Genomic DNA, 23,641 nt, shown 5'->3' with positions numbered 1-23,641 from the left:
ATTATATATATGTATATATTAGGGTGGTCCTTAATATGGACATTTTCGAATTTCTTTCGAAAAATTAATACATATTTTTTTATTTTCCAAAAAATATTTTTGTAATTTTGCATTAAAAAAAATCAAAAAATTACCCAGGCTAAGCACAGTCTAAGCGCCACTCTGGTACAAATGTTTACCCGAGTGCGTTTAGAATGTTTATGTAATAGAGCAGTTTTCCGATTTTGTGAGAAAACTATTGAAAAATGTGAAAATGCCGCCAAGCTAAGCACAGTATAAGTGAAAATGTCGCACAGAATTATTTGCAAGTGCGTTTAGACTGTGACTATTTTTGAAATTGAATTCGAAATGAAATGACGATTGTTAATGTTCTGGAAATAATTTGATTTATGATTTATGATTTACATTTGATTCGCTCACTCGGATATAACAGGATAGCAAAAATAATGAGAGTTACAGTATTTGTGATAATATATTTGAGAGCGTTTAAAATTTAATTTCATGATGGTACGGGAAGTTCCAGCAATTTGCTTTAAGGAACCACTAGTTTTTTTGTTAATTTGGAAGCATTTAAGCTCTTGGGAGCATAATAATTTGAAAATATCCATATTAAGGACCATCCTAATATATATATTTTATATATTATCTTAATTCACCTCATAACTAATACTAGCCCAAGAGTTTTTTTGACAAATATTTTATCCACATTAAGGGGCACAACTAGTGTGAAATTTTCAAAAAATCGAATTTTCAATTTTTCCATATTTCGATAGGTTATACCTTTAAAAATAACATACTAAAATTTTAAATCGATATCTTAAATAGTTTTTGAGTTACATCCATTGGAAGAGTATATATATATATATATACAAGAGTATATATATATATTTATTTTAAAATAAATTTTTGTTGAGTGTTTTTGTCCTGTGGTGTGTATAATGTTTCTCTATGCTACAATTAATCTATATTGTTGTTTATATTAGTAATAAAATTTTCAAATTGTTGTAGTTGCTGAATGATGACACGCATCTTGTGTCGAAACGTATAAATAAAAGTATTTACACTTTATACCTTTTTTATTTCGACGAATGGGCTGCTAGTTACTTTGAAATATGTTTCAACGTCGAAAAAACTATCAAGATATATATATATATATATATATATATAGTATATATATAGTATATATTATAACGATCACTTAATCTTCAAACGCGTTTTTCGAAACATCATTTTCCGAATTTGCTGCAGCGATTACTCAAAAACAAATGATCCGATCACTATCGAATTTTTTTGCATGTTCTATATATAGTTCTCCGTAAAATGACCTATCGATTTTTTGATCGGATCAAAACTCAAATTTTGGTAGTCCCAAAACGATCAAAATTTTGGGTAAAATTCGACTTTTTTTTAAAAAACGCCGTCATTTGGTCAATTTTTGTTTTTTTTTCTTTATCGTAGTTCATTTTACAGACAATATTATCTAGTTTAACGAGAATTTTTTTTTAAATTTCATCCACGTAGAAGGCCGGAATCACTGCAGCCGTAAAGGGTTTTTTTTTTGTCGCGCCGTTGGAGATCGACGATAACTTAAAAAATATTTAATTTGTATATGAAAAATTTTACTGTGTATTCTTAAAACATGTATAAATATATTCCTAAAATTTTGATAAAGTAGTTTTTTTAATATAAATTCCCAAAAATCACCTTTTTTTAGGCGGTTACACTAGTTGTGCCCCTTAAGGACCATCCTAATATATATTTCAATATATCTTAATTCACCTCATAACTAATATAGGGTCCGTCAGATAACTTTTTTTTTGAAAATACTATATATAAACTATAAATATTTTCTCAATTGAAATCTTTTCTATTTGAAAGTGCAATCCTTCTGGTTAATAAATCATTGAAATGGCTGTCTAACTTTTTAATGGCTGTCAAAAATTTTAAATTGTTACCAATAAAAAATGTTATATGGCGGACCCTTCACTAGCCCAAGAGTTTTTTTGACAAATATTTTATCCACATTAAACAAACTATTAAAAAGTTTCAAAATCTATAATTACTGTACTACGTATTAGTACAGCCGGCTAATACGAGTTAATCCGGATCTCTAACCATCATTTATCTTTTCCCCTCGGTGACCTGCACAACGACCCCCTGGTTGACCTCAACCTTCTTCGACTTATTTTTGGCATCGACACCAATCATCTCTACCTCACTCACCTGCTGAACACCAACATCCAAAAGCTCTCCGATCTTACCTCCAATCGTGTAAACAGAACCAGGCCCTTCCAGCATCTCCTCCAAAGGATCGTACATATTAATAACCCCGTCCGGTTCCAGAGTCCCATCCGGATAATAATAATCGTACTCGACTTCAGATTTAACGTCCAGGGATTCCTCGTCGTAAAGAACGCCCATTTCGTCGTTCTTGTCGTACTTTTTCATCTTGGGCGGCGGCCAGGTGTCGTCGACGGGTAGGTCTATAAGGACGCGTTTTCTGGGCGAACCGTTGGCAGTCGTTTCGGGCTTCGATGCCCTTTTCATGATCACCGGATAGTCGTGATCCGAGTGGAAAGTGAGGAGGTCGTCCATGTTGAGATCGTCGTCGATGGGCTCTTCCATGTAACCTGGGGAAGAAAATAGGATGATCAACACTAGATCATGGGGAACAAATACGTTTTACTTAGTATGAGTGTTTTTGGCATATCACAGATGGTGCTAATGTACTTTAAATTCAGCGTTTGTTTTAAAACTTTAAATATAGTACACATACTTTAAGCGTTCAAGTACGAAATTTATATATTGAAATGTATCTTTTTAAATAAAAAGATACATTTCTTTAAATATCTTTTTAAATAAAAAAAAAGTTTAATTTGTTATTATACATTTTTTACAACAAATTTGTGATTTTGTTGAAAATATATATTTTATACGCGTATATTTTGTTCACATTTCATTTAGTCAAATTAATCAGGATCATCTTTTCTATATGATCTTCTTATATATAAATATGGAGCTCATAAACATTGCAATATTGTAGAAATAAATGGAAAAAATTGCAAAAAACGACATGTCATTGTTTGCATTGAAAACAAATGAGAACTGTCATTTGCCAAAAATTTCAATTTACTTATGAGCCTAGACAATATTAGAATATGTATAATAAATTTACGATTATGAATAAGAAAAATGAAATGTCAACACATTATTATTGCCAAAAAGCAGCTGAGATGTGTCAGAAATTAAAATAATATAAGATGCAGTATATGTATGGCAGATTGAATACATATATGAACAGGATTTGGCTTGAATTAATTCACTTAAAATATGAAATTAAGTATTAATCAGGGCCAACAAAAGATTCGAATATGAAATATTTAATATAGTTTTTTTTCAATATAATTCAATAAATATATAATTTCTTTGCTACTTTTACTAATATTTGCACAATATTTTTAAAATACGTTGAAATTTTCACTTTAAAAATACAAATGGAAAGGTAAACATGAATACATATGATTTGGCTCTTACGATATCAATTAGGAGAAGTTTAAGATGCAATTTTGGATATCTTGAAGAATAAAAAATTAAATTAAAATAATCCAATATGAAGTACCAGTGTTATGTTTAATAATGAAAGACTACAATTTTTTTGCTCTCTATGATTTGCTCAATAGAATAAAACGCATAAACTGTTCAAAATATATAAGTAAAATGTTTCAAAAGCCAAATATTAATTAATGATAATAATTTTAATAATAAATGGTTAAAACAGGAAAAATAATAGGGTAATTATAATATCTGAATCACATTTTTCTTAGTAATATATAAAATAATTAATTTGATTATTTAAAGCTTATTTTTTCAAAAATAGCAAATACTATTTAAGAAAGCAATAAAAATTAATTTGATTTAAATGAACCAATTTTTTGTATAATTATAAAAGCATAAGTAATTTTGGCAAAATAGGGTTTATGACAGGCGTTTTTGTTAAAATTTTTGTTATTTTTCGTCGAATTTTTTAATGTAAGAGTCTATTTGACCGCCTTCAGAATTTTGAATTCAGCAATATCATAACGTATTCATAACTTATTGTTACGTACATAGATTACGCTCAAATGAAATATTTTCAGATATTTAATGTGATAGTTGTAATTTTATTAATAAATTTCGGCGAAAATTCAATTTAAGTGTATATTTTTTGAAAACCGGAGACAATCCGGGACAAAAAATCTAAATCCGGGACAAATAATGCTTTTAAAAAAAACCGGGACACAAGGTGAAATCCGGGATTGACGTATGGTCACCTTATTACTAAAAACCAGTTAAAATATTATACGAGATTATAAAATATAGGCAACATTATTGGAGCAATTATTTTGAGTGAAAAAATCCAAGGTAATATTGTACTTTTACCGCGGATACTATAAATTATTAATTCTTTCTGAATTTGTTATACCGCTTAAAAGACTTCAATTTCAATTTTCAAAAGTACCAGTGTTATGTTATGGTTATGGTTATGTTATACCGTTTAAAAGACTTCAATTTCTAATATAGTTGTGGGAATTGAGACTCATCATTTTATTTAAAGCAGTTCTACATTTAACATCGCTCATATTATCTTTTATATATATATAAAAATGAGTCGGGTTTTCCTTGCTGACGAAATAACTCCAGAACGCACGAACCGATTTCGACGATTTTGCATTCGTTGGAAAGGTCTCGAGCTCCGCAAGGTTTATATCTAAGAAAATTAGTGGTGCATGGCATCGTGCCTTAATGCAAATTGCTGAAACTTCACGCACCGTAATTAAAAATTCGAGTAATGACATTAGTGAGAATTATCAGGATTATGCTTGGTTAAGTTAACGAACAATTCTTTCCGCAAAGTATAATGATGTACACGCACTGAATTTCACCATTCAATCAAAAATTTCTGGCGATTTGGTTTGACTTCAAACGATTGCAATTTCCAGTTCGCCTTGCGTTCGCAATAACAAGTCGCAAAGTCAATCGCTTAGTGTTTGCGGGATAAATTTCAAATAGATTATTTAGAAAATCATTGTTTTTCACATGGGCAGTTGTACGTTGCCTGTTCACGAGTTGGAAAACCATCCGCTTTGTTTGTGTTAACGTCAGACCAAAAAACAAAAAATGTGGTTTACCAAAGAGCACCTCAATGAAACGGATAGTTTGCAGATTCACTTTCATTTACTTAGAGAAGTTCAACTAAAAAACACTTCATTTTTGTAATCGAAATAAATTCATTACTGCTGTGCAATAAAACCAAATTTTTCTTTTTCAAATATAAAACAAACAAAAAAATTTTTCATCTTTCTCACGAAACCATCTGGTGGCGAAACGGAGTTCGTCGGGTTTGCTAGTAAATGTATAAACATTTTGGCGTGAAGAGTAATTTAAAAAACAATAATTATTATTTTCAGGTGAACGGTAAATATTAGTATGGGATATTAAAAAATTGTTGACGCCAGTACAGAACACAGTCTGTTGGGTCATCTAGTATATATATATATATATATCTTGATAGTTTTTTCGACGTTGAAACATATTTCAAAGTAACAAGCAGCCCATTCGTCGAAATAAAAAAGGTAATAAAGTATAAAAACTTTTATTTATACGTTTCGACACAAGATGCGTGTCATCATTCAGCAACACAGGACAAAAACACTCAACAAAAATTTATTTTAAAAAATTGAACTTAATAACAATTAGAAAAAAACATTTTTTAGAAAAAATTATGTATAACTAAAAGATTTGAAAACTAATTTGACTAAAAGTTATGAAATGCATAATTGTGAAGCGAGAAACACGCCCATACCGAGCATCCAGACTCGACTCAACACTCATCCACTCTCGCTTCACAATTATGCATTTCATAACTTTTAGTCAAATTAGTTTTCAAATCTTTTAGTTATTCATAATTTTTTCTAAAAAAATGTTTTTTTCTAATTGTTATTAAGTTCAATTTTTTAAAATAAATTTTTGTTGAGTGTTTTTGTCCTGTGTTGCTGAATGATGACACGCATCTTGTGTCGAAACGTATAAATAAAAGTTTTTATACTTTATACCTTTTTTATTTCGACGAATGGGCTGCTTGTTACTTTGAAATATGTTTCAACGTCGAAAAAACTATCAAGATATATATATATATATATATATATATATATATATATATATATATAGTATATATATATATAAATCTTACACTTGTCTATTTATTCTATATATGTATCTTTTCCTACCTTGAGCGTTCGTGTACAGAAGCGATCTTCTGGTCGAGGCCATCATATTTTCTCCTCTCTGCTGCGCCTCCGACTGCTGCCGCTGCTGCGCTGCCAGTTCCTGCTGCGAGGCGACGCTGGTGCCGCCTGGACGCAGGGACGGAACTGCTATCAAGGCCATACTCAGCAAGAGGACCATTAGGCAGGTTGCAGGCTGCGTTGTCTTGTTTGTGCCCTTTGCCAACATAGACTAGAGGAAAAAAGAAAATAGAAAAAAAAAACTAGTGGTGCATTGGTATTTTGCCTTAAGGCAAATTGCTGAAACTTCCCGTATCGCAACGAAATGTTCGAGGAATGAGAATAGTCACCAATCAATGAAAATTACTCAATAATTAATTACAATTGTTTTAAATATCTTCACATAGATTATTTATTATAAATACTGTAAATTTATTATAAGTGCTTTTGTGACAATCGTATTCTAAAACTAGTTGGTATTAGTATTTTGCCTAGAGGCAAGTTACATGAACTTCCCCGATATGTGTAAATAATCGACCTAATCAATAAACTATAAATTAATTTATGAGTAATTAAAAGTATTCCGAGTGGATTTATTATATATATTTGAAAATGTACACGTCAACTCGGAGTATTTTCTAAAAGCAAATTTTCAAAAATCAACAATTTTTATAATTGAACCAGTTTTTTGTAGGACTTTAATGGTTTAGTATGTTCATTAAAACCAAGTACTCTATCGTTACACCAAGTAAATCGTCTAATTTTAATTTTAACAAACGTCAAACAAACTTAATCATTCTCTTAAACTTTAATGAATTTTTAAAATTAAACTACTTATCGTAAGGCCGTAATATTATAGTAAGTTCTATAAGACCATGATTTATATCGCCAAAAAAAGTTCCATGAAAATCGCCTTAAATTTTTTTTCAACAGTTAATTACAAGAAAACGGCTCGGTGGATTTTCAACTAAAACTAATCAGTATCAATCCCAACTAATATCTTTCGAACGGTTTTTGAATTTTTAAAATGGATTCAGAATTGCGGGTTAAAACAAGGACAAAAAAATTTTCATTTTTCTGCGATTTACAAACGGCTTGGCTGATTGATAAACGCTAGTCCTCATCGAGATACACCAAATGGTTTTTAAATTTTTAAAATCGGTCCAGCCGTTTTTGATAAAACGTCGATTTACGGCAAAAAAATTGTTCACACACACACACACACATACATACTTTTTCCAAATGTTGGTCTCATTCGATTCAGAATGGCTTGAAACGTCGAGAAAACATAAAATTAAGTTAAAAACTACGTATGTGTATGTTTTCACAAGAAATTTGTTTAATTTTTTTTAATTTGATTTTTTTTAAATAATTTTGGATTTTCGTCAAAATTTTAAAATTTGTTTGAAAGTTCAAATTAAAATAGAGTTTTTCCGATATATTCTAAAATTTTTGTAAGAAATCGATTTTTTGAAAATTCTGATATTTTTGTAATTTTTCAAAATTTTTTATTGCTATAATTTATTTTTGTTAATCGAGACTTTAATGTCTTACTTACAATTGATAGGTGCAATTTTGAAAATAATGAAAAATTTCGAAGGTTTGAATTTTTTGATACTTTAATTTTTTTTTTTTGAAAATTTTGAATTTTTGTTTCAAAATTTTTCGAAAATAGAAATTTTCTGTGAAAGCATCTTTTGCACACCGTCTACAAAACAAAATGTTTTGTTTAATTATTCCAATCGGACGCTCTCTTCTCTCAAAAACTGAAATACTATTTTTTGGCACTTTTTGCCCCGTATCTTCGAAACGGCTAGACCTGCCTTTGCCAAAAACTAATCAGCACGTCTCTTTATCAGTAAAAATCGAAGATTTTTTAAATTATTGAAATCGGTTGATCCGTGTTCCCGAAATCGCCGACAAAAGTTTGTATCCGCACACACACACACACAATTCCATTTTTTCTAAGGTTCAGAAACCTCCAAAACGTGAAAATACATACAAATTTTCATTTTCGATTTTTTTGCGATTACTGTAACTTACCCTACATGAAGTTAAATAACATTAATGATGCGAGTTAAAGTTGGTACTTACATGTAACTTTCTCAGCTGAGTAGCCAACGATTGGTTTTGATTTTGCAAAACTTTAATCCTCTTCATCAAGGACTGATTTTCTTCAGTGCATTGTTTCACCCTGCAATATTCACAAATTAGAAGAAGAATGAAAATTGAATGGAAGATTAGGATATAAGAAGAGATAGTATGTATATGATGAATGTATAAGAAATATATATGTAAGAATTGTATAGAATATGATGAAGATTAAATTGAATAATGTATGTGGCTAAGAATGCTGTAAAGCGGAGGCCAATAAAATTTAAAAAAAATTAACATATTAAATCCAAAATATTCCTTACACAATCTCCAATCTCCAATATAATCCTTTATTACCTGTCTTCCAATCCATCGACGTATTCCTTCTTGCGTTTCCTCGAATCCTGGGCGCTGATCTTGTTCCTGATTTTGCGCCTGATGCGTTTCAGTTCGCGCTCTTCGTGTTTCGTGAGCGGATAATTCGATGGTAGGGTGATGCCTTCTTTTATTAGCAGTCTTTGCTCCTCTGCCGTCAACACCAGACGAGGGTATGCTGATTCACCTGGGGTAGAAGATAATTATGGTCAATTTGTTATGAAACTAGCTGTAAGTGGAATTCTGTCTTAAGACAATTAGGGCATCGTGCCTTAAGGCAAATTGTTGGAACTTCCCGTACCAAAAATTATTATTTTTTCAAAAACGATTAACACATTTTTGAAAAAATTTTACTTTGAAAAAATTAGATTTTTGAGAAACTATAAATTTGACAAAAAATTACTTTTTTTGAAAAAAATTTTTTTTTTGAAAAAAAAATGTTTTCTTCATTTGGACATATTTTGGAAGATCTGAACTTTTTTTTCAAAGCAATCGTACTGCTTTAACTGCATAGAGACGAAATACCGAAGCGCGTAAGTGCCGCGCCGCCGTCTAACGAATAAGCATTGGTACGGAACCCATAGGAATGTAAACAAAATTTATACTTATTGTTAAAATCTCTATAAAATATCTGATAATTTGATGTGCACATGCCTAATGATCATTTTTGACCGCAAAATGGCATTTTTTTACTTTTTTTACTAGAACACCGAAGCCGCTAGACCCGCCTTCACGAAAATTTGATCAATTCTTCAACTTGTCAAAACAAGTGAAAAGTTTTTTGAATTATTACAATCGGACGCTCCGTTCTCTCTTAAAAACTGAGTTACCATTTTTGGCACTTTTTGCCCCGTATCTTCGGAACGGCTAGATCTGCCTTCGCCAAAAATAAATCAACACATCTCCTTATCAATACGAATCGAATGTTTTTTGAATTATTTAAATCGGTCAATCGGTGTTCCCGAAATCGTCGACGAAAATTTGTATCCGCACACACACACACACGCATACACACACACACATACATCAATTTTTTCTAAAGTATACCAAAATACTCAGAAACCTTTAAAACGTAAAGATATATAAAATATTTCATTTTCGATTTTTTGCGATTACTACGGGAAATTAAAAAAAATTGTACCTCATATACATTTCCGACTTCAAATTAGTCTTATGCAAAGTATTTATATCAGAATGTATAAATCTAATAATACAGAATTTTTGTAAATTTTATCTCCTTTATGCTAAACTAACAAGAAAAGCATGCCTAGAACTAAATGTTAGTTTTTTTTTTAAAGAATTGTCAAAAAATGTTCCTAATATTACTCTGCAAATTTGTAAGTCTTTGAACTAGTGCTATTTAAAATGTTTTTATTGGGATATATAAACATAATTATGCAGAAACAACAAAATATTAAGTTATTTAACAAAATGTCCCAAATATCATCAAAGTTTATATTATTAACTTCCCGTAGGGTAGTTATAGTAATAAGCCGAAAATCGAAAATGAAAATTTATGCATTTCTCGACGTTTTGAAGGTTCCTGAACATTTTATTGGCATACCTCAGAAACTAAACGGATGTGTGTGTGTTTTGTATGTGTGGCAAAGGCAGGTCCAGCAAGTACGGAGATAACGAGCAAAGAGTGCAGAAAATAGAAATCGAGATTTTGAGAGTACGGAGCATCCGATTTGAATGATTCAAAAACCATTCAATTCGTAATGATGGGGAGAAGTGACGATAAGTTTTTGGCAAAGGCAGGTCCCGCCATTTCCACGTACGTACATTTTGTGCAAATTAGGCAACTATTTTTTTTTGAAATTGAATTCGAAATGAAATGACGATTGTTAATGTTCTGGAGATAATAAAATTGACTTATGATTTACATTTGATTTGCTCAGATATAACAAGATAGCAAAAATAAGGAAAGTTACACTATTTGTAATAGTATATTTGAAAACGTTAAAAAAAATTCGAATGTTTCATTACGGTACGGGATGTTCCAGCAATTTGCCTTGAGGCACGATGCCATAGTAATTACTAGTGGTGTATGGCATCAATTTAAAGTGACAATTTTAAATTAGTTTTATTGCGATTACTATAACTTACCCCAGGGGAAGTTAAAAAGATAAACAAGTATTATTATCCCTACTTACCTTCTTCTTCGTAATGCTCATCGTACAATACAGAGTCATCACTGTTGCAGCCTTTCTCACTAAAGGAATCATCTGAAACAGAAAAAATACAGCATGAGAATCAAAATCAGCAGCAACTATGAATATATTTCCTATTTCCTATTACCTAATCCAAGTTGTTGCTGCGTCAAAACAACATTATTCTTCAACAACCCCTGCTTCCCCTGCTGCAGAAGATTAGCAGCAGCCAATTTGATCCCAGCAGACGTCTTCTTCAACCCCGAAGCGTTTATAATTTTAATAGTCCTCAAATCCTTCATATCCTTGATGGTGACAGGCAAAAGGATCGACCTGGGGTTGTTTGTGTTTCCAGAATTGACAGTCGACAATCTGATGACTTTCCTGACGTTCTGGTTGTTTGAAGATGATGATGATGATTGGTTCATATTCGGTGCAGACGATATGGTGTAGGTGTTGGTTCCTGAATTACTTTTGGTGATGCCGTAGTTTTGCTTTCTGCCATACTGTAGAGGTTTCTGGGATTGGAGGTTTATGATTCTTGGTGCTGATTGGTGATCTGAAAATTAGAAAAATGGCAAAATGGTAAAAAATATACAAAATAACTTTGTTACCAACTGGCCAATGGGTAGTCCAACAATTATGAATAATATTTATCATATTACTTTCAGATAAACAACGTCCTCATTAAATTCGACTGCTTGCATTCTCCAAATTATCTACTACTAGTAATCTACTATTTCTTATCAGTTCAGTTCATGTGAGAGAATGCAGATATATTTTTAAACTATAATTAGAATTTGATAAACAACTCCGGGGCAAATTTGTCTAGAGGAAATCGGGCCAAAAAGTATCAAAAATTAGTGGTGTATGGCATCGTGCCTTAAGGGGGTATTCTAGTGTAGAAATTAAAAAAAAAAACGATTTTTTTAATTTCATATTTTCAAAGTTTAACTATCTAAGAATATGGGTACGAGAAGGTTTTTGAAAATTTGAATTATTTTCGGAGATATAGGCATTTTACTGACTCGGTCTCCAAACTGGTTTGGCTTCACGCAAAACTTCAAATGCGTTTTTCTCAGAACAGACTTTTTCAGTACTGTTGACACGATTTCTCGAATTCTACTCGACCGATACCCTTGAAATGTTCAGAGAGTCTTGTTTATAGACCTATCTGTAGCCCGAACTAGCATCATCCCCAAATTCCGATTTTTACTATATTTAAAAAATTCGAGAAACTAAAAATAAACAGTAAAAAATACACTTTTTTTCAAACAGTCGCCAATTTGTAAAAAAAAAATTTTTACTTATCGCTAGTTCGGGCGATTGCGACATAATTGTAGATTAATAATCTTTTATCTAGGAGGGCTGAAATCATGTCAAGACTGCGGTGCCAATTTTTTAGACCCCTCACTTCATCAGCTGCCAGTTTCTTCAATTTTCAAATTTTTTATTTTTTAATTTTTGTTTTGTATTTTAATAATATTAATAAACAAGTGGTAAAAAAATGGATAGTAAAATCATTCATTGCTTTCTTTTACGACACTTAAAACTGACCTAAAATTCATCGCTCTACACTAGAATACCCCCTTAAGGAAAATTGCTGGTACTTCCCGTACCGTAATAAAATATTCGAGAAATTTTAAACGTTTACAAATATATTATTACAAATACGGTAAATTTCATTATTTTTCCTATCTTTTGTTATATCTGAGCAAATCAAATGTAAGTTATAAATAAATCAATTTATCTACAGAACATTAACAATCGTCATTTCATTTCATTTCGAATTCAATTTCATTCTAGAGTAATAGTTGCCTAATTTGCACAAAATTGAAAAAGTGCTCCCGCATAGTCACAGTCTAAACGCATTTGCAAATAATTCTGTGTGACATTTTCACTTATACTGTGCTTAGCCTGGCGGCATTTTCACATTTTTCAATAGTTTTCACAAAATTGGAAAAGTTCTCCATACATAAACAGTCTAAACGAACTTGGGTGAACATTTGTACCAGAGTGGCTCTTATACTGTGCTTAGCCTGGGTATTTTTTTGAATTTTTAATCCAAAATTACAAAAATATTTTATGGAAAATAAAAAAAGATGTTAGAATATTTTATCCTCAAAAGCAATAGTTTTGTCAATACAAGTAAAAAGTTTTTCAGATCATTAAAATCGGACGTTTAGTTCACTCAAAAACTGCCATTTTTTGCACTTTTTGCTCCGTATCTCCGTAACGGCTGGACCTGCGTTTGCCAAAATCAGCACATCTCCCTATCAATAGGGATTGAATGTTTTTTAAACCAATCAAATCGGTTGATCCGTGCGCCCGAAAACGTGGACAAAAAAATGCGGACATACAAAACACACACACACATCCATTTAGTTTCTGAGGTATGCCAGTAAAATGTTCAGAAACCTTTAAAACGTCGAGAAATGCAAAAATTTTCATTTTCGATTTTCGGCCCATTACTATAAGGGGGGAGGCTGTTGATTTGCTTATTTTGGGTTGACATGAGGGGCAGGGGAGTCTGGATGATGATTACGTCATAGGTAGTATTTTTTTTTTAGCGAATGGCAACCTTACATTGTCTTCGCCAGTACCAAAAATTTAAAATAAGCTTGTTATGTTCATAAGATCGTAAGATTATAATAATTTTGTTACTCTATGTTGAATACCATATCAGTAAAACCTCTACATTCTAAACCTATTTTCTTATTTTTTAAATTATAATTATAACCTAATAATTACAATTTTTTAAAAAACAATAAATTAATTGCAAAATGTTTACGTAAGCATGGGGGTAGGGGGTAAGAGCTTTGCTTACTTTTGCTGAAAAGGGGGATGGGGGTGGGTAAATAATTGTAATAAATATGCTTACGTAATACTTGAACGTTCCCTAACTACCCTACGGGAAGTTAATTATTACTATCATATTCTACTAACTTCTATTTCTGGACCTCTTCTCCGGCGTGACCTGTATGCTCTCGTTAACAGAACTGCACATATCATCAGAATCTCCCGAAGAACCAGATGTCAACACAGAGCTGGCATGATCTGGTGAATATACCACACCTACTTCACTGACTGAAGGCCCTGGGCTGGACACCGCCGGACTGTAGGCTGGACTGATCTCTTCGTCTTCGTCCAGAGGAATGATTCCATTGGTGCAATCGATTTGGGGAGCATCGACCACATCACTAAAAAATAAAGGACACATAAATTTCTGAAATCGAATACAAAACAAAGCAAGTCTCCTTTAAGGTTTGTCGGTTTTCAAAAACCGTTTTTTTGGCGAATATTATGTAATTCAAAAACCGGTTTTTTAGTGAAAAAAGTCGGTTTTCACTGTATAAATGGAAAATTAAGCCAAATATAAAAGATAGATGAAAGCGTTTTGATCCTTGAAATCATATCGTTTCAATAGCATTTCATATCTTATAAGTCTGCAATGGTTCCCAGAAAGGTTTTGTATATATTAATTTAGATTTTCATAGCAGTGTATATAATAATTTAAGTCAGTCTTGAAGTAACTTTTCCTCTACTCAAACTTAAAAAAAGAGTTTTAAACCCTAGAAGCCACAAATTAAAGAACAAAAAACTTGGAATTATTATATCAGGCTTTAAAAACAGTTAAGCATAATTTGGTCGCAACTATGAGAGTATTTTCTATTTCAGGAATTTTTGTGAGTAAACAAAGGACACGTCAATGTAGAAATTCGATATATATTCCCAGTTTTTTTAAATCGTATTTTATTAAACAAACTAGTTGGTTTGGTATTTAGCCTTGAGGCAAGTTACATGAACTTCCCGATATGTGTAATTAATCGACTTAATCAATAAAAAATCAATTAATTTATGAGTGATTAAAAGTATTCCGAGTGCATTTATTATACATATTTGAAAACGAACAAACACGTTAACTCGGAGTATTTTCTAAAAGCAACTTTTCAAAAATCAACAATTATTATATTTGAACCAGTTTCCGTAAGATTTTAATGGTTTAGTATGTTCATTAAAACCAAGTACTCTATCGTTATACCAAGTAAATCGTCTAATTTTAATATTAACAAATGTCAAAAAAAACTACTCATTTTTTTAATCTTTGATTAATTTTTAAAATCAAACTACTTGTCGTAAGGCCGTAATATTACCTTAAGTTCTATAAGACCATGATATATATCGCTAAAAAAAATCCATAAAAATCGGCTTAAATTTTTTTTCAACAGTTAATTACAAGAAAACGGCTCGGTAGATTTTCACCTAAAACTAATCAGTATCATTCCCAACTAATATCCTTCGAACAGTTTTTGATATTTCAAAATCGATTCGGTAGTATGAGCTTAAATGTGGACGAAAAGTTTAACACTTTTTTTCAAATTACAAAGAAACGGCTTGGCAGATTGTTGCACAAAACTGACAAACGATAGTCCTCACTGAAATACATCAAATGGCTTTTAAATTTCTGAAATCGGTTCAGACGTTTTTGAGAAAACGTCGATGAAAGGTTTAATTTTGTCAAATATCAAAGAAACGATACTAATTTTTGCAAACTTTGACGATTTTTCAAAATTAAACGACTTGTCGTAGAGCCGTAATATTTTAGTATGATCTAGAAGACTAGTATCTACCGTCAAAAAAAATCATAAAAATCGTCGAAAAAAATTTTTTTTTAACTTTATTACAAGAAAACGGCCCGGCCGATCTTTACCAAAAACTAATCAGCACGATTCCCAATCAATATCTATCGAACGGTTTTTGAATTTTCAAAATCGATTCAGAATTGCGGGCTAAAACGTGGACGAAAAATTTTTCACTTTTCTGCGATTTACAAAGAAACGGCTTGGCTGATCGTTGCGCAAAATTGATAAACGCTAGTCCTCATCGTGATACATCGAATGGCTTTTAAATTTTTGAAATCGGTCTGCCGTTTTAGAGAAAACGTCAATTTACGGCACAAAATCTGTTCACACACACACACACGCATACTTTTTCCAAATGTTGGTTTCATTCGATTCAGAATGGCTTGAAACGTCGAGAAAACATAAAATTAGCGAATCGGATTTTTTTATGAAAACATAAACTTCTTCGGGAAGTTAACAAGACTCCTTACATGTCACTACAATGTCCACTATCCGATGTCCCTCCATCAGACGACACATGATCAGAACTGGAGGAGTTTACAACTTGTTCCTCGTCGTCCTGGATTTGTATCTTATTATCATCCTGGAAGATATCCGAGATCTGAGGTAGACCTAAGGAATCCGGAGCATCTATTGTTGGTAAATTCAGAATATCCAGAGCCGGATCTACTCCGTCCAGCGAAAAGATTCCGTCCAGGAGATCGTCGGCGCCTGCCCAACAGATGTCATCCTCCTGGGAAAAAAGATTAAATTGGTAAAGGTAAAATTGGTAAACTTTGTTCCTAAATTTTTTTTTATCGAGGATGTTTAAAATACATTTTGTTTAAATATAAACATAGCAACGGAAATGTCGCTTGCGTTATTGAAATATAGAATATTTAATTCTAAGTTGTTTGTTTATTTTTAAAACAAAAGTTAATTAAGAACGACGTTGAAATATATAAACAGCATTAATACCTGTAATTGTATGATTACCGGGTGCTTACGCAATAAGAGACTCATGCAATAAATTAATTACTTATATGACGAAACTGGAATTTAACAGTTTGTAAATAATTTTGCCTTTATCGATTAGAAATATTTAAAAATAAAGACTATATTGGCATTATTCCCTAGGAATATAAGACATGGGTTCTGAAAAATGCCAACAAAAACTATCTGGAAAGGTTAATAGTACCTAGATTTGAGTGGGTAGAGTTTGATTGGAGTTCACAGAGTTAATTTGGAATCAACAGAGTTATTTTAGAGTCCACAGAGATTTTTTGAAGTCTACAGTAATTTGGTGTCTACAGAAATTTTTTGGAGTCCACAGAGATTTTTCTGGTGTCCATATATTTTTTTTAGGGTTCGCAAAGATTTTTTGGAGTCCACAGAGTCTTTTCCGGTGTCCACATATTTTTTTTAGAGCCTACAAAGATTTTTTGGAGTCCACGGTGATTTTTTGCTGTTCACAGGGATTTTTTTGAGGTCACAGAGTCTTTTCTGGTGTCCACAGATTTTTTTAGCGTCCACAAAGATTTTTTGAAGCCCACAGAAAATTTTTAGTGTCACTTTTTTTTCATTTTTTTGAGTCCACAAGTTATTTTAGTCTTCAGATTCATTTTAATATTCACTGAGTTTTTTTTAGAGTTTGCATTTTAGAGTACACAGAATTAGATTCGAGCTCACGGAGTCAAAGTAGAGTCCACAGAGTCAAATTAGAGTCCACAGAGTCAAATTAGAGTCCACAGAGTCAAATTAGAGTCCACAGAGTCAAATTAGAGTCCACAAAGTCAATTTAGAGTCCACAGAGTCAAATTAGAGTCAACAGAGTTAATTTGGAATCAACAGAGTTTTTTTTATAGTACAGAGTAATTTTTGAGCCCAGAGTCATTTTAGATTCCACACAGATTTTTTGGTGTCCACAGAGTAAGTTTGGTGTCCACAGAGTCATTTTGGAGTCCCCAGAGTAATTTTGGTGCCCACAAAGATTTTTTGGAGTCCACAGAGATTTTTTGGAGCCCAAAGAGTTTTTTCTGGTGTCCACAAAGATTTTTTGGAGTCCACGGAGATTTTCTGGAGTCCACAGAGATTTTTTGGAGTTCACAGAGATTTTTTTTGAGTTCACAGAGTTTTTTCTGGTGTCTACAGAGTCATTTTGGTGTCCACAGAGTCATTTTGGTGTCCACAGAGTCATTTTGATATTTACAAAGTTTTTTCAGAGTCTACATTTTAGAGTCCACAGAATTAGATTCGAGTCCATGGAGTCAAATTAGAGTCGGTAGAGTCAAATTAAAATCCGAAGAGTCAAATTAGAATCCTAAGAGTCGAATTATATGCACAGAGTCAAATTAGAATGCACATAATCAAATTAGATTGGAGTCCACGGAATTAGATTAGATTTAGCAGAGATAAATTAGACTCAGTAGAGTTAAAATAGATTCAATAGAGCACCGTAAACGAAGAATAACGCCCATAAATAAAAATTATTGCCCATAGACAGAGATTAGAACCAATGGACAAAATTTACTGTCAAAAACTAGGATTGCAGTTTCTAGGCAAAGATTACGATCACTAGATAAAGATTAGAGTCACTGGAGGAAAACAGTCACTACACAAAAATTAGAGTCACCAGACAAAGATTGTAGTTAGTGGACTAAGACTATTTTTATTAGAATCAATAAACTAAATTTAGGGCAAAGATTGGAGCTCAAAAACAAAGATACAGCCCATATACAAAAATTAGAGTCACTAGATAAAGATTGGAGACCATGGATAAAAATTTAGAGTCAATAGCCAAAGATTCAAGATAAAAGACCATACATAAAAATTAGAGTCAATAGACAAAAATCAGAGCCCATAAATAAAAATTATAGATCATAAATTAAAAGTAGAGTAAATAGTCAAAGATTAAAATTAGAGACCGTAGATAAACAATAGAGTAAATAGACAAAAATTAAAGCCCATATATAAAAAAACAGATTATAGATACAAAATAGAGTCACTAGACAGAAAGTAGAGCTGATAATAAAAAACTGAAGACTATAGATAAAATTTGGAGTGAAACGACAAAAAATATAGCCCACAGATAAAAATTGAAAAATTGAGACATAATTAGAGATAAAAATTAGAAATCATCGATGAAAATAAGAGTCAATAGACAAACATAAAAAATCAGATAAAAATTAGAGTCAATAGACAAAGATTGTAAGATTGTAATTGCAGTAAATAATTTGTGATAATCGGATTAAAGAAAATCAATTTTATTTTCTTAATTTTAATCAGTTATGGTATTTTCCACTAGCAATGAGTAAAGGCTAAGATATAAGCTGAAACTTATGGATATCTAGAATTCATATAATGTTCATTAATAAATCAAACATTAGAGCTTAACCCATATATAAATAAAAATGAATCAAGCTACAAAAATCAACTTATTGATAAACTAAATATAATTTTAAAAAATGTATTAATATCATAGCACATTAAACCACATGTAATCTGAAATCTAGATTCTAGATATTGGTTCAAAAAAATTATACTCAGAAAAATTTGACCAACAGAAATTCGTTCTAAAAAAACGTTTAGTTAAGTAAGTAATATTTTTATGTAAATTGTAATCTTATTAAATAATATGGAACAAATACGTGGTATGGTATTTGTATAAGTATATAAATTATCATCAGTTGATCTGCGATCTAGTTCTCGTTATAAAGAATTTAATCTCACAATAAGAAGACAGACACTGTCATGTGCGTTCATGACTAAAGACGCGTGACCTAATAGTTCAATATACTCATTGATAATCATTATTATAATATGTATATACAATTACTATATTTCGTACAGAGCAAGCACATACATCATGCACATTCCCTTCGAAATTCCTAACGGGGATCATCGTCGTCGTCTCGAAAAGCATTTCTAACGGCACAACACGAATACTTTATATCATATGAACATATTGTAAGTAAGTGGCGGCCGTTACTTCCATTTACGGAACACTTTGAATCAATTCGATAAATCAGTGTTGGGTGATTCATTTTGATCAGTGTCCATATTTACCCAACATTAAGAGAGCGTGTTGTTTGACAAAAAATCACAGAGGTGAGATATCACGTGGATTTATTTTATACCTATTTTTCTTAAATTCTCGATTTTTTCTCGTAATTAAAAATACACTTTATGATTTTGAGTATCACCACGAATCACCAATGGGAAAGGTAGGGCCCGAAACCCCTTAAAAAATCGATCACGTGATTAATGGACGTCCTCTTACCAGCCGGTTACTATAGAAGCGCTCTACGAATTAGATTAGATAAATCCGAGTTTCTTATAACGCGGTTTCGATATAACACAGTGAGCACTGACTGCTCTGTACAAGTGTCGATTATACCTCATTCATATGAATTCAAATGTTTACATGATAACGAACAAAAAATTACTTCACACAAGTAGTTCATCCTGTTTTTACTTCTTTATAACTTCAAGTTATAAGAAATTAGGCAATTTTTGCCATGTAACAATTTTTTTCTAACTATTTTTCTATTATCATACTCCCGAAATCGTCGATGAAATATTGTATCCACACATACACAAATACGTTTTTGTCTAAGATATGCCAGACTTTATTAACGAATTATATTTTTTTCAAAAATCAAATATTTTCGACAGTATGAATCTGCGACACGGATCGGTACTGAAAACTTGAGAAAATTTCAGTTTCAAATAATATAAAAAAATTCGAAGTTTTGAAAAATATTTTTCATTGAATTTCATAATTGGCAAAAACACATTTTTTAATATCCAAATTTTTCAAATTTTTCAAAAAAAATTTGAATTCTTAGGAAAAATCTAATTTTTCTGATTTAACAATACGGCACGGAAAGTTCCAGCAATGTGCTTTAAGGCACGATACCATACACCATTATTTTTTTTTTTTTTAACTTCCCGTAGGGTAAATTATAGTAATCGCAAAAAAAATCTAATTTTTTATATATTTTTACGTTTCAAACGTTTCTGAACATATTGGCATACCTCAGAAAAAGTTGATGTATATGTGTGTGTGAGGATACAAAATTTCGTCGACGATTTCGGGAACGCCGTTTAACCGATTTGAATGATTCAAAAAACATTCGATCCCTACTGATAAAGAGACGTGTTGATTAGTTTTTGGCAAAGGCAGGTCTAGCCGTTTCGGAGATACGGAGCAAAAAGTGCCCAAAATGGTAACTCAGTTTTTAGGAGAACGGAGAGTCCGATTTTAATAATTCAAAAAACTTTTCACTTGTATTGACAAAATGAAGATCTGATTAAATTTTTGGGAAGGTAGATCTAGCGGTTTTGGAGATAAAGTATTTGGCAAGTCAAAAAAAATCTCTCTGGAATAAATGACTCCCAGAAAGATGAAAAAAAAATATCCAATGTAATTTGCTTTCCAAACTTTTAACGCGTTTTTCTCGAAATGGTGTTTTCAAAATCGATGATCAACATAACTTAAATCCGATTAGGCTCAAATTTCAAGAGGATCTTCTTAAATATATTTTTCAGCAATTAATTGAAGAATTTTGCTATCCGATAAATATTTTGGAAACAATTTAAGGTCAAAATTTCGGCGAAAAAACTATTTTTTTTTAAAAAAAATACTATTTTGTCAAAAATTATTATTTTGCTTATTGCTTCGATTAATTACTAGATTCATCATTTTTTTGTGAAATCTTTTGAATTTTTTTTATTTTCGGATGATTTTTTTTAGAGATAGCAAAACGTGTTTTTCGAGAGGTGTTCCTGCAAATCTGCTATTACTTTATTTTTGTTTTTCGTATCGATACATTTAATAGTTTTCACAGGAAAAATTCTAGAAAAAGTTTTGTTCTTTCGAGGACGTCCCTTTGCTTCCAACTAAACCTTGGGATACCACTTTTGTTTTTCTAAAAATTTCAGAGCTTTTATTGATTTCCAAATTATTTTGTTAAAGCTGCGTAAATATAAAGACTTTATCAGATCTCAAAGTAAAAATAAAAAAGATACTGTGTATTCTCGGCCTTCAAATATTTAACAAACATAGACGACAAGTTGTACAAATATTAATTTTGGTCACAAATAACAAAACAGAAAAATATATAGACTTAGCATTAATATATATTTATATGTATATAAAGTCGTGTCAAGACGAATATTATGATCATTAATATTGTCTTTCGGATTTTTTTTAAATATTACTACTGACATTTATAAATGGACAAATCCGCTTTGCACTAATCTTATCTTTCGCCAATTACAAAGTATAATCGTATACATTGTAAACTTTCTAATAAATATAAGTATCGCAATTTCAATCTTGTTCCATTAAAAAAACGCGAACTAAGCACGAGGTATGCAAAAATCAATTTATTGAATACTATTTTGCAAAATAAGCTCGTTTTGTATTTAATTGGATAAGAAATTATTTAAATATGTTATAAATTAAATTAATTGGAAGAAGGGCATTGCGCCATCGGCCAATAGCAAATGCAACTAGTGGTGCATGGCATCGTGCCTTAAGGCAAATTGCTAAAACTTCCCGTACCAGAATTAAATATTCGAGGGAAAAAATCAGTACTTAATAAATATTGATCAATTATTATTAACAAATGTTTTAAACATTTTCAAATAGAGAATTATAATCAATATTTATTTTATCGTTCATGAAATATACAGTAACGATCTTATCGCTTAAAACACTTAAGAATGTTTACATTAGCAAGAGGTGCCGAATGAATCCATCTGAGGATATATTTTTTTACGATTAGAATAACGCATTTGAAATATATACATTTACTAACTTAATTGTAAATTTGAAATATAAAACTTTGTACATTTTTGAAATCTCTGAAGTTTTTTTTTTCGAAAAAATTTTAAATTTACTTGAACCGTATAAGTAAACTTTAAAAATTAACAATCTTGGTACGGAACCCAACAAAATTATAACAAAAATAGTACTCATTTTTAAAAATCCTATCAAATATCTAATAATTTCCTGTGCATATGTCTAATATCATTTTTGACCGCCAAATATCTTTTTCTTTTACTTTTTCCTCTGTATCTCCGAAACCGCTAGACCTTCCTTAACAAAAATTTCATCAATTCTTCATTTCGTCAATACAAGTAAAATGTTCTTTAAATCATTCAAATCGGATACTCCTGTATCTCAAAAACTGAAATACCATTTTTCGTAACTCCGAAACAGCTAGACCTGCCTTTGCCAAAAACTAATCAGCACATCTCCGTATCAATAAAAATCGAATGTTTTTTGAATCATTCAAATCGATTAAACGGTGTTCCAAAACAAAAAATTGTATCCAAACATACACATACACACATCCATTTTTTCTAAGGTATATCAAAATGTTCAGAAACTTCTAAAATGTGAATATATATAGAAATTTACATTTGCGATTACTATAACTTAGCCTATGGAAAGTTAATAAATTAATAGAAAGAAGCATCGGGTAATACTAAATTCAAAACTAGGCTAATTTCAGATCAGTCACAAATAAAGAGTATGTTGAAGATTTGGTATCCTCGGTGCGTTTATCTTATTTTTATGAGTTATGTTTTATTTATGCTGGTGCTCAATGTGTTTGTAGTCTCGAAACTGGTAAAACACTTATGGTGTTTGAACCAGCATTTTTTTTAATTTTTGATACTGTCAACAGTATCGGAATTAACCTCAAAATAGCACGACTGTCAAAATAACATTAGTGCGACTTCACGCCTATTAAATTTATAAGTGCAACTTCAGGCTAGTTCTTATTTTGATCCATTTAATGATATTTCCTTATCGTTAGTGTTGCCATATAACATAAAAGTAAAGTTCCCATATAACATAAGTAACCGAGAATATCTTTTACACTTACAGTACAATTTAAAACTTATAATAAACTAAAAATATAATAAGTGTGACTTTGCAATAAGATGTGCAACCGAAGAAAATATGTCCATAAGGCTTCTAAATTTAGTCATTAATATACCACAAGTTACAATTATTGTCGGTGATATTATAAATTTATAATTATAGAATGCGGTGGTGAATGAAATGTATATAGAACACTTTTAGGTGAAAGTAAAAAAGAAAGGCCGAACAAAAGTCGGA

The 23,641-nt window shown here is 31.1% G+C and overlaps 1 protein-coding gene across 3 annotated transcripts in view; it reads right to left on the bottom strand.

Annotated features, from left to right (window-relative positions):
- Nucleotides 1-1,723: 1,723 nt before the first annotated feature.
- LOC113363392 (probable basic-leucine zipper transcription factor J) overlaps nt 1,724-23,641 on the bottom strand; it is a 32,168-nt gene continuing 10,250 nt past the window's right edge. For 2 of the 3 annotated variants that reach the window (XM_026605889.1, XM_026605891.1), the window contains exons 2-9: nt 15,999-16,261; nt 13,832-14,085; nt 11,034-11,444; nt 10,889-10,960; nt 8,715-8,919; nt 8,358-8,457; nt 6,267-6,495; nt 1,724-2,630 (exon numbers count right to left, since the gene is read on the bottom strand). In XM_026605889.1, coding sequence (XP_026461674.1) covers nt 2,122-2,630; nt 6,267-6,495; nt 8,358-8,457; nt 8,715-8,919; nt 10,889-10,960; nt 11,034-11,444; nt 13,832-14,085; nt 15,999-16,261 — 2,043 coding nt within the window. In that variant the 3' untranslated portion in view covers nt 1,724-2,121. The remainder of the gene's footprint in view (nt 2,631-6,266; nt 6,496-8,357; nt 8,458-8,714; nt 8,920-10,888; nt 10,961-11,033; nt 11,445-13,831; nt 14,086-15,998; nt 16,262-23,641) is intronic. The other variant, XM_026605892.1, reaches the window with a different exon arrangement.

The sequence above is a fragment of the Ctenocephalides felis genome, unplaced genomic scaffold (genome assembly GCF_003426905.1).
Source record: "Ctenocephalides felis isolate EL2017-DRISC unplaced genomic scaffold, ASM342690v1 CF-g0.4_SCAFFOLD_00845, whole genome shotgun sequence".
Lineage (NCBI taxonomy): Eukaryota > Metazoa > Arthropoda > Insecta > Siphonaptera > Pulicidae > Ctenocephalides > Ctenocephalides felis.
This window is presented reverse-complemented; position numbering and strand designations above follow the sequence as displayed.